Below are 18,856 nucleotides of genomic sequence, written 5' to 3'. Positions count from 1 at the left end.
GACCTCAGCCATGCAAATTACTTTGAAACGTGAATCAACCTCCCTGCTATATCTTCTTCAAATTTTGCTATGATTTACTCCTTGAAAAAGACATTCTCATTCCTGTACAACTATCCAAAATTGAATTAAATACCAAAACATCTGTTTAGTAAGTAGATTTCAGTTTTATGCCACAGAAAAAGACTGATTAAAGTAGCAATTCAAAAGTAGCTTTGGAAAAGATCTTTTTTTTTTTTTTTTTTTTTTTCTTTTTGGAGAGTTATCAGACTTTCTGTTAGTTTTGGCAACATCACAGACAGCACATTAATGATGAATGATATGAAATCTAAAGGCAGGTTCCTTGCTATCTTGACAGTTTGGATGATCTTGTTATCTCTATGAGGTGAACTGAATATATTTATGTCAGGAATAAAGCCTGAGATAAGCTGAAGCTCAGAACTGTGATATGGTTACAGTCAAGGCTGAAAATAAAAATGTAAGGAAAACACACATTTCTCTTTGTGATCTTACTTGTTGTCACTTTTATTTGGTCTATATAAAAAATATTTTTTCTCCTCCTATCTACCCTTCCTCTCCCCCAGAATAAAAAAAAAAAAGTGAGTGGATTATCATATAGCATCAACAAAATTTTGTGTTTTTGTGCTCCTTGTCCTTTTGAGAGCCATGTTCTGCTAGCTGACTCTATCCTAATAGTTGTTTTAAGGAATAGTTTTAGTATGTTCTCATATGAGCTGGATTCTCAACTCCTGTGAACTTTTTAAATGTTTTAGCAGTTTTTTATGGAAAACTTGGAAAATTTCAACAAAGCACCCTCAGTTTACTCTAAGTGGAGAAAAGGTATATTTATTGATATCATTTCTTCATTTAAATTTGACATTTGTCTAAGTAGTTTCATCTTTTTCTTTTTTGAAAACCACAAGGGACTGGTGCAAAATCTCCAAACAGTAAACTGAGCAAAAGTTTGTGTTCCCATATCATTTCAAAAGTTATTCTAGAAGAGTATGCCAGTGATCTACATGCAGAGCTTTTTGTAAGATATAGCACTTTAAATGTAACAAACTCTCATCAGAAAGAAGCACTGGATAGGTATTCAAGGAACTTCAGATTGATTTGCAGTGAAAGAGCACTTAATATCTGTGGATTAGATCTGTTGGCATCAGGCCAAATTACAGCATCCTGCAGGGTACCACCTGTCAGCTGAGCCCCAGAAATTGTTTGTGCAATCACCTACAGGCATTGCAAAATGACTTAGAGTAACTTGGACTACAGTGAAAGTCTAAATATACTTTTTTTGGATTGCCTTTGTGACAAGCTGAGATGTTTACACAGACATTTAACTTCAGGTGATATATGAGAACATAATTAATCTTGTATTAAGCTTGACAAAGTGATATGGGGACGTTCTAGATGTCTAGCTAAGACTGAAAAAGCATAGAATTATTTAGTTTTTTTTTTTAATTGACAGGAAGTAGAGGTGCATTTGTCTACAGTCTTCTGTCTCCAGCAACAGTAAACAGTAGATACCTCAACAGGGGTGTAAAAACAATGCAAACAAATAATACTCCCCCTGTGCATTTCTCTAATCTCAATCTTCTGCATCTCAAGAGTTTCTTAAGTCAGAGACATTTCCCATAAATATATTTAACACTCCCTGGTGTATTTATTGACTATTTTGTGAGACGCTGCTTGATGGGTAATCACAAACAGTGGTGCATTTATTGTTTTACTTGTTGTTCCTCTAAGTGGCAAATTTTACAAATCTCTGGCAAGAGCAATATAGAGGATTCTTATATTTTTTGGAGGGAAGTTCCTGTTTAAATGTAGAACTCTGACTGTATGTGATCTGGTGAGAATACAAAAATATAGCTTCTGTTATATTTTATTTGAAACAAAAGCTTTGAGAGTAGTAACCTCAGTGCACTTGAAATTACCTGGCCTGAATCCCAAGGATATATGTCCATTTTTGTAGGAAATAACCAATGTTTATGTTCCACTTATTGTTGCTTTCATAAAAATTTTATGTAGCAAAGCACCATCCATGAAGAATCATTTATATTACCAAACATTTTGTAGACAGAGGAATATAACCACCACATAGATATGAAGTTATTGAAATTGCATTGATTTATGCTGGAAATATTAGAATCATACAATCATAGAATACTTAGAGATGCGAGGGACCTTTAAAGTCCATCTAGTCCAACTCCTGTGCAATGAACAGGACTATCCACAGCTAGATCAGATTGCCTAGGGCCTTATCCAGATTTGCCTTGAAAGTCTCCAGGGATAGGGCATCCTCCATATCTCTGGGCAATCTGTTCCATTGCCTCACCACCCTCACTGTAAGAAGACTTTTTCCTTATATCCAACCTAAATCTAGCCTCTTTAAGCTTGAAGCCATTTTCCCTTGTTCTATCACACAGATCATGCTAAAGAGTCTATCCTCTTCTTTCCTGTAGCTCCCTTTTAGATACTGAAAGGCTGCTGTCAGGTCATTTTGGAGCCTTCTTTTCTCCAGGATGAACAGCCCCAGGTTTCAGCTCGTCCTTGTAAGAACAGCCCCAGCTCTTTCAGCAGATCCTTGTAGGATCCTTGGGTTATTTTAGATGTATTTCATTACACATATAACTACTAAGAACATCATCATTATATTACCATGTTTATAAATGCTAGGTATGGACAATAGTAATAAAGCATTTGGAGAACCAAGCAGTGACTGACATATAAATTAGTCTGTTTATATATTTTGATGAGAACATGTCCATCAGTCTGCAAGTTTCATATTATTTTTGCTTCACAATTTATTAGTATTATAAACGGAATATATCCTTCAGTTGATATGAAAAGATAATGACTTATGATGATAATGACTTAATGTCTTAATGTCTATCTACCCACAGCTACATTATAATTTTATTTTCAGAGTATCAAGTACCAACAGCTAAGTCATAGTCTGACCAACCCAACAAGCAATAGAAAATAGGCCTGGAAACAACCTTCCTCCCCATGACAGATTCTTCTGTTCTTCTCTAACTATTTATTTTTGTCTTTCTGTTCATCATCAAGATTTCTAATGATAAAGATTTTGTCTTATAATACAATCTGTTGCTGATTTTGGCTACAGTAAACATCAGAAAGTTTTTCTTGATGTTTAAACTAGTCTATGACTATTCAGCTTAGTCCCATTTTGTTCTATCCTTTATTACTGGAAACAGTGGATTCTTCCTTGCATTCCTTTGAAAAAAATGCTTTTTTTTTTTTTGTTTGTTTTGTTTTGTTTTGTTTTGTTCCAGCAACTTCCTTATAAATTTGAGATTTTTAGAAATTCCCTTCTGTCTTCTGTATTCCAGATTAAGAAAACCTAAATCCTCTTACATTACCTTTTTTGGAATCCACTAAGTTGCTACAAGTATACCTTAAGGTGTAATTTACCGCTGGACTCAGTCTTCTAGCTGAGAAGTTATCAGTGCTAGAGCAAACTTTAAGAGCCTAAGTATTACCATCTAACTTATTTGAAGTACAAAAGATTGGAAACATTGAAATCATTCATAAAATAAATTGTCTTCCAAACATTAAAGGCTGTTTCGGTATTTTTGCATTAGAAATTATTCTTATTGGTTTTATTGCCAAATTCACTAAAATTTTATGAACAAAACCAGAAGGCTAGAAAGAGACATTGATTCTATAGAATACATTTGTTCCAAAAAATCACAAAAATGTATCATTCAAATTTTGGATATTATTGTCCAGACTGTATTTGAATCTTACTGAAGTTAGAGATGTTTACAGTAACCAAGAGGGAGAGACGAGGCTGAAGAATAAAGAAAGGATTGTCAGCTGTTCAGAGTTTAGACATCTATTCCTTTAGCATGTAGAAAGCGACTAATAGTCTCTTATCAAAGTTAAGTCAACATTAGGAAGCTCTCAATTCACACTAGATTTACAATTCATTTGTGAATTGATGATAACTATATTACTAAAAAAGTTCCATAAATATACATATTTAATTACAGTTTATACAAGCAAAAACAAACAAAAAAGTTGCTAACATTGGAGAATAAAAAGCCTTTTCTATGAAAAGCCTTTTCTATGTTTTTACTTTTGACAACAAAATTTCTACTATATGAAAATTGTATTCTTAACAGCAGATAACCATTATAAAAGATTTTCAGTATATTTTTCTAGTAATATCATTACTCATTTGAGCAATACTACTTTATTAGGTAGGGTTTTGTTTTGCGTAAATTATCTCAATGTACAATCATATTCAACTAAAGATATGGTAAATGCAGGTCTATGAGGCTGATATGATGATAGGTGGTTTAAGACGACTGAAATATTCAAAATTCATTTATTTAAAGAAAATAGATGATGACATTTAACAACTTTTCAGCGGTAACATCAATGGTAATTAAAGAGCAGTGCATAGGATTTCACAAAACATAAGTGTGCTTTGTTCCAGAAGAGCAACTGTCCACAAGAGTGATTCATATTTATTTCTATAGCTTACTTTCAAACAATCTAGCAATGTAACATCTAAATTACTATTTTTTTGGACAATATACTTTATGACCTAAAGATTGCTATTGTGAACAGAGATGATAGCATTCCTGATAGAAAAATTATTAATTATAATAGAAAATTATTAAAAGTGGGTTAGTTACAAAAGACTGTAAGACTATCCTCATTTCCAAATAAGTAACTAAGCACTTGATGTTGACAGCTGCTTGAAGAAAATACCTGTGTTTCTAAGTAAAAACTTTCTTAACCTTCTTGTGAAAGCCTCCTCTTTATCACTTCATTAGTCACTTTAATATCTTTCTTCTACTATTATTTCTCATAATGTCTACCTTTCATGATCCATATGCATGATTCAAATGTCCCATGGAAATCATTGCCAAAAGTTATATCTGAGGTTAAAATCTTACTGCTATTCCAAATGGTCTTGATGCTCATTTGGGAAATTCCTTACTTTGTAGTGAAACATAAACAAGATTCTTCAGTAGAGAAAAATCCTGTGAAAATCAGGAAATAAGCTAACATCTAACTATTGGGAGTCTTTCCTTGTTTCAGATTGTCTCACAGCCCTGGAGCTGCTTTGCTTGCTGCACTGCCCAGTGTTGCAGATATCTCATTTAGGTACTTCAGTTTTATGTTCCCCCATTTCATCATAGCTACCAAGAAAGGCACTGCTTCTATTCCTCTTTCCCTAGTCTATAAAATTGAGCTTGCAGAAAAAAAAGTCAAAAACAAAAAAGAACAACAACAAAAAAAACCATTTCGATTGCATTTATCCAAATATGTTTACTTTGGTGTTGAGACATGCACTTAGAGGTTTTGTGATAATCTGAGACCCTATGGGAAGTGAAGAGTTTTTAGAGGACTACGTGGGAAGAAGTAGAGAAATAATCAAATGGGAAAAAAAAAAAAAAAGCAAATAAATAAAGGGGAAAGTTGTTGGTTTTTTTTCTTGTTTGTTTGTTTTTTAAAAGAAAGATACAAGCAAGTAAAGCCAGCATCTTGATGCAGTATTAGGAAAAATCTTTTTAAAAAATTGAACAGCCTCACAAACAAATCCAATACAGCAGGCAAAAACAAATGCTCATTAAAACATATTTTGAAAGAAGTAATTGTTTAAAAGTCTGCAATGTGAGAATTAAGTGGGTCCTCACAAAATATTTGTAAAATCTTATGTATCTTTGAATCATTTCATTGTTTAACACAGATTTTGAATAGCACTGCAGAAAACCTTCTCCCCAAAAAGTCAGTTCGTGCATCTGTTGCAATTCATTTAAGATGAATTAAATGGTATCTAGCACAGCTTGACATATCTTCATCCCAGCACTGTAAACAGAACTCAACTGCATCTGTGTTCCAGCTTTGAAAAATGAGGATTAGATTTTCTCTATTTAACTTTGTCTTAAGTTTCTACAAGATTATACTCTTGTTACAGTAAAACATCATCTGTACAGTTTTCTCTTTCTTTACTTATTACCCCCTTAGGTATATCACTGTAATCAAAGGGAGGTCAATTGTATTCAAACAGAGGTCTGCCAGAATTTATCTGGCATAAATTCTTCCCTTAAGATTTCACTATGAAGTGTTACTTCTGAAAAAAAACACCCACTAAGTATTATCCAAAATCTAAGAAATTACTTTACAAGGCTAGAAACATAAATTATATGAATTTTAATACAAAGAACAGTGTAAACACTGAATCTATAGGCTAATCACTGCCAGTGTTTTATCACTAGTAGTAGAGTATGGTTTAGGAAACACTTGTAAGTATGTTCATTACAGATTGATAAAAAGCTCACTGTCAGTAGGAGGATACTGGAAGATTCACTAGGGCAGCACCTGTTACTAAAAGAAGCCTCTCACAGTTTAGTTCTGTTTTCAGAATTTAGAGAGGGAGCCACACTGAAAATTAAGATTCTCTATTTCAGTCCACACTGGCACCCGGAAGTTCAGTAGCCTCTTATTAGACAATCATTGTTTGCCTTTACTGGTGCCTGAAATAGGTTTGCAGGAGGTCCTGGACAACTTATAATGCCGGGATGACTTTTTTAAAGCAACAAGAATCTAGCCATCAAGAGTAACAGCCATTACCTAATTTTCATGTCTTTATTTGCCTGATAAAATAAATGTAGTAAAGGCAAATATTCAGTACAACAATGCTATGTGGAAATACGCATAAAACCTGTGTTGAAGATTCAAGAGGACTATAGGGTTTACTACGAAGAAAAGCTGCACAAATCTTTATGACAAATAGAGCTTCTAACCACCAAGGTCAATATGTTCTTGGCATAGGGAGTATTAGCTCTTTGCAGTCTGGGAATTCATTCTGCCTTTCTCAGTCTCAACCAGGCATCTTCCCACTATATTACATAGATACTCTGTAAGGTATTGCAGAAAAAAAAAATAAAAAAATAATCCTATCAAGATATGCTACAAAACTCCCACTAACTTCAGTGGAGTCAGCATGTCACCTAGTTTATCTTTGTCAATTTGTGTTCTGTAATCACATTGTTGCCAAGTTTCATGCTGTTTAGAGTTTTCCTTAAAACTCAAATTCCCCTCACAATCTAAATTCACCTTAATATGAAAATGTTTCAACTTTTCATACTGTTGAAAAACAAATTTTGTGTAGGTTTTTTGGTTACTTCTGTTTTTTGGTACCTCAGGGCTCATGGAAGCTGAAGGGCAAATCATTAAATTCATACAGAAGGGATGCTGCAAATGTTGCTCAGGGCTCTTCCATTCTAACACACATAAGTAGTTTGAGTGGGACACTCTCACTGCGTTTAATGTCTTCATCACAGTTAACTAATTCAGAGTTCTTCTATTATTGGAGAACTTGGGAATGTAATCAAGTGAGGTTACTGGTTAATCTCATCTTAAAGCATCTATTTAAAATAGATCTGAAGAATCACACTTTTTTACCACTGGTCCCATTTTCTCCCCTGATTAAAGACATATAAGCATGTCTTTACTACAGAAGTCGAAAGGCAAGATGATATTTTTGCATACAATGTGCAACAAAAGCAAGTTTGAATTTTCTGCATCCAACCATAAAAAATGCTAACAAAAACTCCATCACTGTTAGTAATATTCACAAGTACTTGATAACTATTTCTGGTTTATTGTCAGTGCTCTGTTAACAAAGACTCACAAAGGTGCATTGCTCTACATGCATTTTCTTTGCCAGAAATCTCAAGTTGAAAAGTTGCTGAACTGTTGCATTTCTTTTTAGACCTAACTTCTCAGTTTACTGCTCCTTCAATTATGCCAGCTCAACAGTATGTGAAATCATTCTGCAAACCAGACTGGTGTTTTGTTTTCAAAAAGCAAATATCTATTTTTATTTTTTTTTTTTCCAAAATCTACATCACCTCACTTTTCAAAACAGTCTCACAATGCAGCTTCAGGAGCAACAGTCTAGAAGCACAAGAGCTGGGGAAGACTTTTCTTGCCCTGTGTTACTGAAAGAATAAAATATATGAGACTGCACTCAGAGTTCAAAGGGTCAGTGAGGAGGAAGCAGGGAAAAAACAGACAGGGTAAATGTGCAGAGAAGACAGCACTTTCTAATCCTGCTTATCATACCAATCAATTGTATTTATAATAACTTTTCTTAGTCAGTGATAGTCACTTAACTAGCAATATTCTACCTGCAGACAAGTAAATACAGAGCCTAAAAAAAACCATATTGGTTCTTTAAATTTGAATGGACATTTGTCAGTTCTCTAAGTCCAGGTGAGAACTTGGACAGAGAAGTGAACAAATCTCAAATGGATCTGAGGTAGGACTTTCCTGACATTAATGACCCCAAAGTTTTTGTGTTAGGCAAATTTTTAAGTGTGGCTTAGGAAGCTTGAGACTGAATATATTTTTTACATTCAAAGCAGTAGGAAAATCTGAGACTGAATGCAACTGTTCATGCTCAAACTGTGTGGGTGGTGAATTCACATTGATTGAAGTTGGCCATTCTGACACCTGACCACATGAACCAACTAAACCATCTGTCCATGCATAGATATTCTGTTTATCTCAATGTACATCATTATGAATACTAATTATATTTCATACCAATATTGTAATAACAGCACAGCACGACCATATTCAGAATCTATGCTTGCCAAGAACATCTTACCTGTAACCAAGCATAAACTTTCTGAGAAGCAGAGAAATCATAGTCAAAGCAACAGAAAAATATCAGTAAATAAAATTAAATCATACCTATGTTCAAAGTAACTAAACAAGTAAAATTATGCAAACTCTTTGTGAGTTATTGTCTTATTATGGTATGTATACATGAATTGGATTAACTGTATTATAAACATGCAAAACGGTTTGTTTGTCTTTGTTGTTCCTGCTTCACATTCAGTGTATACAAACGGAAGGTGTTAAATACTTTTCTGGATCTGCAAATTAGTGTATTCTCCAGCACAGCTGGTTACAGAAAACTACCCTTACCATCTCTAGTCCAAGATTTGTTGTGAGCTTTATGAGTTTGTTCATGCCTGAAGTTGCTAATCAGCTAAACTTAGAAAATGGAAGTAATCTTAGTCTCTTAGTAGTCTTGCAAATAATTGTTTTTCTTTAATGGTTTCAGGCTGGTGGTTCGATGCCTGTGGTCCTTCCAATCTCAATGGGATGTTCTATACAGCTGGACAAAACCATGGAAAGCTCAATGGTATCAAGTGGCACTACTTCAAAGGGCCGAGCTACTCCTTGCGTTCCACCACCATGATGATTCGGCCCTTGGACTTTTAAAAGCTTTCAGTGGTGGATCCGAAAACAAACCAGAATGCCACTGCCCTCAGCAGCACTACTATCACTGTCTGAGGTAAAAGGTGAAGGGCTTCATGAAAGCAACATACAGGGGTAGGGATGCTGCCAAGTCACTTCATTGTCACTCAGTAGCCTTCAAAAACTGCCCTTCAGTCACCCCATGTCTTGCTGGCTTGGGAAGGCTTGGTTTAGAAGAAAGTGTCTGCAGAGTTTTTCCAGAGAAGAACAATTGAATCCAGTAACTCTAACTGAATCTGATGTCTGTCAGTTAGTGGTGGGCTTTTTATTTTGTTGTTTTTCAGTGGTGTTGTTGTTTTCTTAAAAAATACATATATATGTAAAACATGCAAAAACATACTAGGTTATTCAACAACGGCATCAGAATTTGAAACTATGAAACTCTTAGGTCCACTAAGAAGAATGATTTTTTAAAATGAAATGCCACTATTACGAAAAAAAGTAATTATAGAGACTCCTTTTTTAAAACTCATGTTAAAGAACTGAAGGTGACCACTCCAAATATCATTTTTCTAAAATGAACTGAATTTGAATAAATGGATGATTTATGTTAATCCCAGAGTCCAATGATTTGTGCTAATATTATTTCTTATTAAGTCCTTGAAGGACATGTTTCTCATAAATAAACTGAGTCAAGTGTATGAAGAATGATAAGAGTAAGAAGCATAAATCAATTGCTCTGTAGAGGTAAATGAGATAATTGACATAATCTCTGAGCTAGGATTTATAGCGTGATAACAAAAGTAGATGAATTTTGAGCCTTTTCCCTTCTTTCATTAAAGGAGGTCTGAATGTCATGTATAAAAATTAATGGAAGGTTAAGAGACTGTGAAATATTATCCTAAAGAAAATACAGGATTTTGCATGGAATATTTCCATTGAAGGTACACAGGAAGGCAAATTGCTAGGTTATATAAAAAATGACATAAATGCTTGGCTTAAGTCAATGAATTCATTGTACAATATCCTTGCATGTGCACAATTTATGATTAAATATTTTACTTTTATACTAAATTTTCATTTTTTCACTGTATTATTACATTTTTTGTGAGTATCAGAAGCATGTCAGTTCTTCTCAGTGCTTAGGCTACAACTATAAAAAATACTCATTGAACTGTATAGAAAATAAGGAATCGTGAACTGTAAATAGCATGTTTATATTTCCTGTGATGGTCATTTAATTTGTACATGCAGCCCTGACCCTACTCAAAGAGTGCAAAGCCTCAAAAGAATATAAGTATTAAAGAACTTTAGAAGACTACTTGCAATTTTTTTATAGTCAAAACAAAGAATTCTGTTGTATTAAAATGTTGCAGAGTTGTGTGGAAAGATGCATATCTCAGCTATAGGTAAGTATAATGTCCCTGTCATAACAATCAAAAAAGTAGTTAGGTTGCCCACAGTCCCTTGTGATTTAATCATGTGAATAAAGTAAATCTGGGAAAGAAGCTTGTACTCATTCTACTTCTGCTATCAAAAAAAAAAAAAAAAAAAAAAAAAAAAAAGCATGCTTGACCTTGCTCCCATTTAAATCAAAAGTAACATATCTATTGATTAAACTAGGACCAAGATCAGGCTTATAATTTGAATATGGTGATTGTGCTTGTTTGTTTGTTGATTAAGCTGTTTGTTCGTTACATTGTTACTGAAATTGGGCACAATGAAGATCAAATATGTTAGCAGAGAAACTTTTGTTTCCTTTAGCAGTTTATTTTAACGGAATGGAGAAAAAAAGGCCTTGGATTTTTTTAAACATCCCTTCTTAAAGAACACAAAGCCCACAAGGTTCTCTGTTTTTGCTACAACTTGATGTTTGCTTTTTTAAAGTGGGAAGCTCTTTCTTCTTGTGTATTTGTATATATTTATATATATATTTGAAATAATCCTGCACAAGGGTTAATTTGCTGTTTTCTGCTGAATAAGTTACCAAACTACTCCTTGCTCAGCAGTTTCTTCACAGGGCTGCTTTGTCTCAGTTTCCAGCAGTTTTATGAAATGTTCTTCATTTATGTGCAAAGACTGAGGTCCAACTTCTGCTGCGTTCTCAACAGATATATATTTCCTAGTCTCCAAGTTTGGAATGCATTTTTTGCAGAACGTAATGCAAAAAGCAAAACACATTCAAAATCAGCAGCATGATATTTACTGTTTATTTATCTCAGTTTGAGGGGAAGAAAAAAAAAAAGTGGATTTGGTTTCCTAACCTTTATAATAAAACATTTCTTAAAATTGCAGACTCTGTGATTTCATTTACTTTTGAGCATGCCTTTCTGTAACAGGCTGACAATATTTTACAAACCATCATCTCTCCCTCTAAGAAACATTAACAAATTTATTCAAAGCATAGGAAAAGAGTCTAATTATAGTTTGCAGAATGTGTACACTGTTGGATTAAAATACGTTTCAGTCCATTTTCTCAATTAAACTAATGGGGCTGTATTTCTCTCATTTTAAGTTCAGATCATACAACTCTAATAGTCTTTAAAATATTTTTTTTTAAAGCAAAGATACAAATAGAACTGTGCTGCCTGTTTCTTTTGCCTTTTGATATGTTTTTTTATCATCCCTTTGACAAATTTCCATTGATGCCTTCACCAGCAATGCTTCTTGCTCCATTTGTATGCCTTTTAATACTACAAGGGTCAAATTTGATGACTAGTGAATTTTTCCCCATTTTCTCAGTTTTCTATTAAATCAGCTTGTGAATTCAGATCAAATTAGCTTTTTATTATAGTTTTAAAAACTTTGAGAAATAGATTTATAAAAGCACATTTTTTGTGCCCATTGCCCCTTGTTCTATCACTGGGATCCTTCTCAGTCTTCTCTTCTCCAGGCTGAACAGTCCCCAGTTTCTCACCCTTTCGTCATAAGAGAAATGCCCCAGGCCCCATATCATCTGAGTGTCCCTCCACTGGATTCTCCCGAAGTTCCCTGTCTTTCTTGAAATGAGGAGTGCAGAACTCATTCTTGAATGTCAGTCACCTCTCCTGGGCCTTCTAATTACCTTCCATTGCTTTAACCTGTGGGTTACCTCCAAGTTGATTCTTGAAGTGGTCAAAGTTGTCTCCCCTGAAGTCCATTTCTTTATATAAAATGGCATTTGTCATGGAAGAGACTAGAATAGTCAATGCCAATGGTAATAATAAAGGCACTGTTCACACTTGTCATTTAACTAGACATCCCAGCACCACACAACAGTTCACTCCCCAGGTGGGATGAGGGAGAGAATCAGAAAAGGGTGAAGGAAGTCAGTTTTTGAGATTAATACAGTTTAATAGGACAGAAAAGGAAGCAATAATAATAATACTTATCATGGTATACAAAACATGTGATGCACAGTTCCACCGACTGACCAATGCCCAGACTGTCCCCAAGCAGCAAGCAGCCCTTTTTACCAACTCCTTGCAGTTTTATTGTCCCACATGTTGCTATACAGTATGGAGTATTCCTTTGGCCAGTTTGGGCCAGCTTTCTGATCCTGTCCTCTTTCAGATTCATGTACACCTCCAGCCTCCTTGCTGATAGGATAGTGTGAGAAGATGAAAAATCTTTTATATACTCTAAGCACTGAAATATCAGTGTGTTATCGACATTAATTTTCTCCTAAATTCAAAACATGACAACATACCAGCCACTACAAATGAAATTGTCATAGAATCATAGAATTTTTTGAGTCGGAAGGGACCTTTAAATGGCATCTACAATTCCCCTGCAATGCACATGGCCATCTAAAGCTAGAACAGTTGTAGAGATTGGGCCAGCCTGGCCTTGAATGTCTCCAGGAACAGGGAATCCACCATATCTCTGGGCAACTAAATCCTATGCCTCATCACTCTTATTGTAAAACATTTTTCCCTTATATTCAGTCTAAATTTCTCCTGTTTTAGCTTGAAAACATTTCCCCCTTGTCCTATCACAACAGACTCTGCTAAGGAGTTTGTACTCTTCTTTCTTATAACCCTCAATTAGATATTGAAAGGACTCTATTATGTCTTCCTTGAGCCTTCTCTTCTCCAGGATGAGCATCCCCAGCTCTCTCAGCTCCCTCCTTGTAGGGGAAGTGTTACTTCCCTTGGATCATTATTGCAACAATTATTTGTGGCCTACCTCCAATAGAATTAACAAAATTGCAGCCAAAATCAAGAAAACACATCACAGTTAAATATTTTATTTTGTAAAATAGGAATATACATAATTTTCACAAATCAATAGATGCGTTTTCCATCACACATAGATCATAGTTTTCAATATCCTCTAAGGCTGGATGTGTAATTGAAATGCACATTTTTCTAAGTGGCCTAGCATCCAGTACTGACTTATTAAGCAAGCAAGTCATTGACATTTATAGTACAAAACGTTCTCCAAATACAGTTCCTTAAAAAGTCTTTCCAGCTACTATAACATCTTTTCTTTGCAGAACTACATCTCAAACCACAACCCTGACTATGCTTCCAATAGTCTCACTTGGGACCAGTACAGCACTCTTTTGTCCTTTGAGAAGAGCAGACATGAAAGAGTAATTGCAGCAAGAGCTCAATACTATAGGTAGGATCAAACTTAATTTACAACCAGACCATGCTGCAGTTGTACCACAAGGCGTTCCTACCAACCAGTTTTTGCAAGAGCAGGACAGCTTGAGGAGAAAAGCAATAACTGCTGTGTGACAGTATGATCCCTCCTGCCCTCAACCTCTTCCTTTAGCCTGGCATTTACATCCAAAGTATTTCTCAGTACTGATAATACAGTCTTGCCAAACACTATGAGTCAATCATCTTACCTCAAACACAGTAAGCAGACTGAAAGCCCCTTGAGCTAGAGCTCAATAACAAGACTGTACATGACTTCTCCAGTTTCTTCCATATGTTGTGAAGCTTGAGTGACGGTAGTCTCAGAGTGGGTTATGTGGAATGTATACAGGAAGTGATTTATTGAAAGGCCAACCTTTTGAGAGAAGGTAAGCATAAGCAAAACAAAACCTGCAAACCTCAGCTGATAGCAAACACTGAGGGAGCTTGGTATGCTGACTCTCAGATAATAACAACACAGAAGTGTGGAGCAGGTTTGAATTCCTTTGGCCAATTCCTGTGACCATCGTGCAGGAATGGGGATTTGATGATACTACTGGAACTGATAAACTATCTTGTTTTCCTGAGCCAGCTCTGAGCCAGCAGTTATCCACCTTTCTGTCAAAAACATGTTCTCTGAGTAAACATTTCAAAACAAAGGTATGTTTAACTAGAGTCACTCAAATTCCACCTCAAAGAAAGAAAATAGTATAAAAATGAAGGATTTTTGAGGAAGATAACATTGCAGATAAGTCAGGAGGACATCACTGACTTCTGGGACCAGTTGATGGGCTAAGCATCTCTTGCCATCTCAAAGGGACATCAATTAGGCAAGATTCATTCACTCAGTTATGGGTGCTTCCCTTGGAAAACTTGAAAATCTCAATAGAGTTATTTAATGTGTTTGTGTTTGGCCACATTGTTCCTGGTTAACTTCACATGCTTTTCAGTGTGTGTATCACCAGAAATCTGAAAGGATATGTAGTTGCTTTAATAAACTGCCCTATTCACTGTCTAGCTGTGAGAGTTCTCATTGGGTGCAGCCAGATTCCTTAAGGTTGATCATGAGAGTCCATTCAAATGCAACTACACTAATTGGACAGCATACTATTTGTGAACCTGCAATTGTTATAGTTCATATATTGAGCATGATCAGACTTATAACGCCGAATTGAGCACTGATCAAACCCTAAGCTCAGCAACCCCCAGCCTCCCTGATATTTGAAGACAAGTTGGAATTTCTGCCAAAATTCTCTTCCCATTTCACCTGACACTCTGAATATAGACGACAGTGTCAGTGTTGTTCAACTCTGAGCTGTAGTGCTCATACATATGCACAAACCCGTAAGTCTGGAGAAATTTTGATGCAATCTGTATATCAAAATGACTTTTGCAAAGAAATCTATCTAGAACTGTAATCTCCACATCCCCCCACCGTCCCCTACCCTCCCCCACCCCCCACCCCCCAACCCCCCCCCTCCCAAAAAAAAATCATCCAGAAACACTGAAAATATGCCAGTAGGAAAAGGAGATTAAGATATAGCATATGCAAGGTAGCTGAGTAAGAATGGGAAAGAGAGAAGAGAAAAGACAGGGTTCTGGTACTGCACTAATGAAAAGGAAAATGCAGACTGAGCGGTAAGAGATGGAGGGGAAAGGATTAATCACAAGATACAACACCTCTGTATTTCATGTGGCTCCTGCCACATCTGTGAAACAATGAAAGAATTCTCTTCTCCTCTAGAGCATCCAAAACCCCTATCCCCAGAACAGGAATTTATTGCTCTTATTTGTTTTATATGGTTTTGTACCTGCAGTTTTTCATATTTTGCATGGGGGAAGACATTAGTATCCATCTTTGGGAAGACATGCTGCTTATATTTATGACAAGATAGCCCCATAGCAAATCCCTCAAAAGTGGAAATGTTCCTTTAGAAAAATACTGTTTTCTGTTTTGTAAATTTTAAGGACTAATTAGGAAATAACACCTGTGTCTGTCCAAATTTTTGTGAAATGAATGTCTTCATTCTTCTACTGGCTAAATTTCAGTTGGAAACAAACCTTGTTTTCTTATAAATAGCCATGCAGTTTTCTGAATCAGTGTGTTCAGTAAAATAATAGATATATACTGTAAATATGTCCAAAATTGCACTGATATATTAAAATACATAAAGATCTAGTCCTCTGCTTTGGTAGACAGAATCCTGAGACCCAAAGCCTTACCACCCAATTTCTTTTTCCCTTGTTCCTGACCTCTCTTTCACTTTAATAGTGTCACTAAGCCTCATTTTAAACTGGAAGTAGTCACACATTTAGCTAAACACAAAGGACCTGTGGGCACTCTTGTTCACAACCAGACATGAACTATGGGGATGGAAGTCCTTAACACTCATTTGCTTTGTGAGGCTGGGAAAGGGTACATATGCACACAGTGGACCCTATTACAATCTTTTTCTCTTTGGGTGGAAAGTGGATGCTTAGCAAGGTCAGATATCCAGGAGCCCTAATAGGTGCCCAGAAGAGAAAGTGACTTGCAGGCACCTGCTTCAGTCCTGTAGGAAAATAAGGGAAGTCATTCTGAAGCAAGGAAAAGAAAATTGGAGGCTCTTGATACACAGACTAATAAGAAAGAACTGAAGAGTGAGAAAATTAATACTATGGAATAATAGAGCAAAGGATGTGAAAGAATATGATTAGGAAGTTGAGAGCAAGCCCAAGAAAAAAAGGAAGTCAGTCTGATAAAAAGAATATGAAGAAATACCAAAGAAGAATGTACAGGAAAATAAAAAAGAATTAGGCAGGGATATCTATATTTTCATGCCAAAAAAAAAAAAAATTATCTCCAAGTTCATGTAGATAAGATTGCTATTTCTAGGATACATTTCTAGATGCCTAGATGTAGTGTTATCTTTTTGAAATAGCATGAATAATAATGACAATGCATATGATACCCAAAGAAATTGTGTATTTGTGTCTGATAGTTAGAAAAAAGCTTTATTTTGGGTTTAGAATATTTTTCTATGTTTTTTAGAGGAGAAATAGTATATTAGCCTAAAGGAACTGTGTGGTCATTTTCTTTATTGCTTTTGTTTAATATTTACAAAGTAGTGGAGACAAAATAATATATGGTAAAATCTAATGCAAGGCTTAGAAAGCAACCCATTCTTGCAGGAATTTTTGGTAATATGCTGTCTGAGAAACAGCTCATGCTTTTAACATGAGACAAGAATCCACCAGAAGATAAATCAGAGTTGGATAATATTTATTCTTCCACTGAAAGATGTGAAACTCCATCCTTTTGCAGTGCTCTCATGCTTATATTTAGAAGCATTGTCTACTCCCAAGGAAACTACAAGTCTCAGACCTGCAGTCATACAGCTGCATTGTTGAACCACTAGTTTATTTTCTTTTGAGTAATGGAGCAGAACTCCTGGAAATATGTTTTTCTCTTGTTCTTTTGAAGCAAACATTTAATTTAATTAAATTATTTTTTTTCATTTAAAGGCTTCTGCTTTGGAGTTTATCTTTCATCTACCACAGATGATTATCTAAACCTCTCAGAAGTTTTGGTCATCACTGTTTGTTCTGTAAAAGCCCCAGGCAAAATTCTTCTCCTGGACTCATGCAGTGGTTCTCGTCTCCAATCTTCTGCTCTGCCTTCATGCCGAGTGACTATCACACTGCGAGTCATCGTCAGTGTCCTTTCTGAAGGGTTTGTCATTGCAGTCCTTCCAAGGAATCCAGGGAATCTCTCTTCAGTGAAAAAATAAATAATAAAAAAAGAAATCCTTGAAGCAAGGTCGTTGCCAGTCCTGGATTCCTAAACCCTTTCCCATCACTGCACAACAACAAGTCGCCGCCCAATCTTTTCTGGCTGAAAGTCGCATCAGCGCTGTCTTTAACTTCATCCAGGCAACAAGGGAGTCCTCCAACACCACTTATTTTTCACCTATTCAAGTCCAGAAAAGATTCCTGTCTCAAGACTGGAGAGAAATCTCATAGTTCAGGAGCTGCTGTAACAGCACTTGTTCAGAAGGTGATGCCTCTACACACCCCTAAGTGTGTACACAGTGAAGCAGCCCATGTGGAGTAGCAGTGCTGGCTTTCAGATTGCCTGGTCATAAGCCAAGGATGATACAAAATGCATGTCATTAATTTTAAGAAGTATAACCTCATTAGCCAAAGGCTATTCCACTAAATGCAGAGTTTTTCACAGAAAGAAACATGTAACATGTAGATGGCAATATGTTTAGTTTCACTTACAGAAGACCAATACGCTCATTCACTAAGTGGGTTACTAAAGCTCTGGAGTTTGTTTGAATCTCTCAAGGCTATGGGAAAAGACAATAATAAATACACTGGACTTAGAGTTGTAAAAATAGCCTTGTAAGCAAAAGCATTTTTAAGTTCCCAACAGGGTAAAACAAAAAGATTGAAAATTTATCTCTGTGACATGGATTTATGGTTTTATTAACAGAGTCATAGGCAGGAGCCTGTCACTGTTTCTTTTCCAGTGTAAAACTTGTGGATCAGGAAACTGTGAGACTCCCCACAGCCTAAAACCAGATCAACAAAACTGCCTCAGTTAGATATAATCTAAAGTAGATTAAATGATACTGCTGCAAGTCAATGGATAGGGCAGGAAATTGAAGAAGAGTTAAACAGCAACACTAACATATTTAGGATTGTATTTTGCACGAGTAAGTACACAAGGAAAGAAAAAGAAAAAAAATGCTTCTTTTTTCATTGCAGTCAATTATAACGTAGATATGAAATACAGATACTTAAGATAGCCTCAGGGCGTGAGGAGAGAGTGATAGAGAACCCATCCTATGATGAAGCAAGCATGCTTCGCTCAGAGATGCTGAGGAGCCCTCAGGTTTCCAAGGTTTTTGCAGTCTGCTGCCACCTATGGTACAAAAGGAAACTTTTCCAAAGTTCATTTCATCATCAGAACCAAGTGAACATGCAATGAAAGA

General features: G+C 35.7%; 1 protein-coding gene across 1 annotated transcript in view; it reads left to right on the top strand.

The window, feature by feature from the left end:
• Positions 1-11,541, top strand: part of ANGPT1 (angiopoietin 1) — a 159,281-nt gene extending 147,740 nt beyond the window's left edge. The window contains exon 9 of the mRNA XM_085221571.1: positions 9,116-11,541. Coding sequence (XP_085077697.1) covers positions 9,116-9,276 — 161 coding nt within the window. The 3' untranslated portion in view covers positions 9,277-11,541. The remainder of the gene's footprint in view (positions 1-9,115) is intronic.
• Positions 11,542-18,856: the final 7,315 nt, after the last annotated feature.

The sequence above is a fragment of the Meleagris gallopavo genome, chromosome 3 (assembly GCF_905368555.1).
Source record: "Meleagris gallopavo chromosome 3, MGAL_WU_HG_1.1, whole genome shotgun sequence".
NCBI classification, from domain to species: Eukaryota; Metazoa; Chordata; class Aves; order Galliformes; family Phasianidae; genus Meleagris; species Meleagris gallopavo.
The sequence above is the reverse complement of the archived record's forward strand: the minus strand, read 5'-3'. Positions and strand labels throughout refer to the sequence as shown.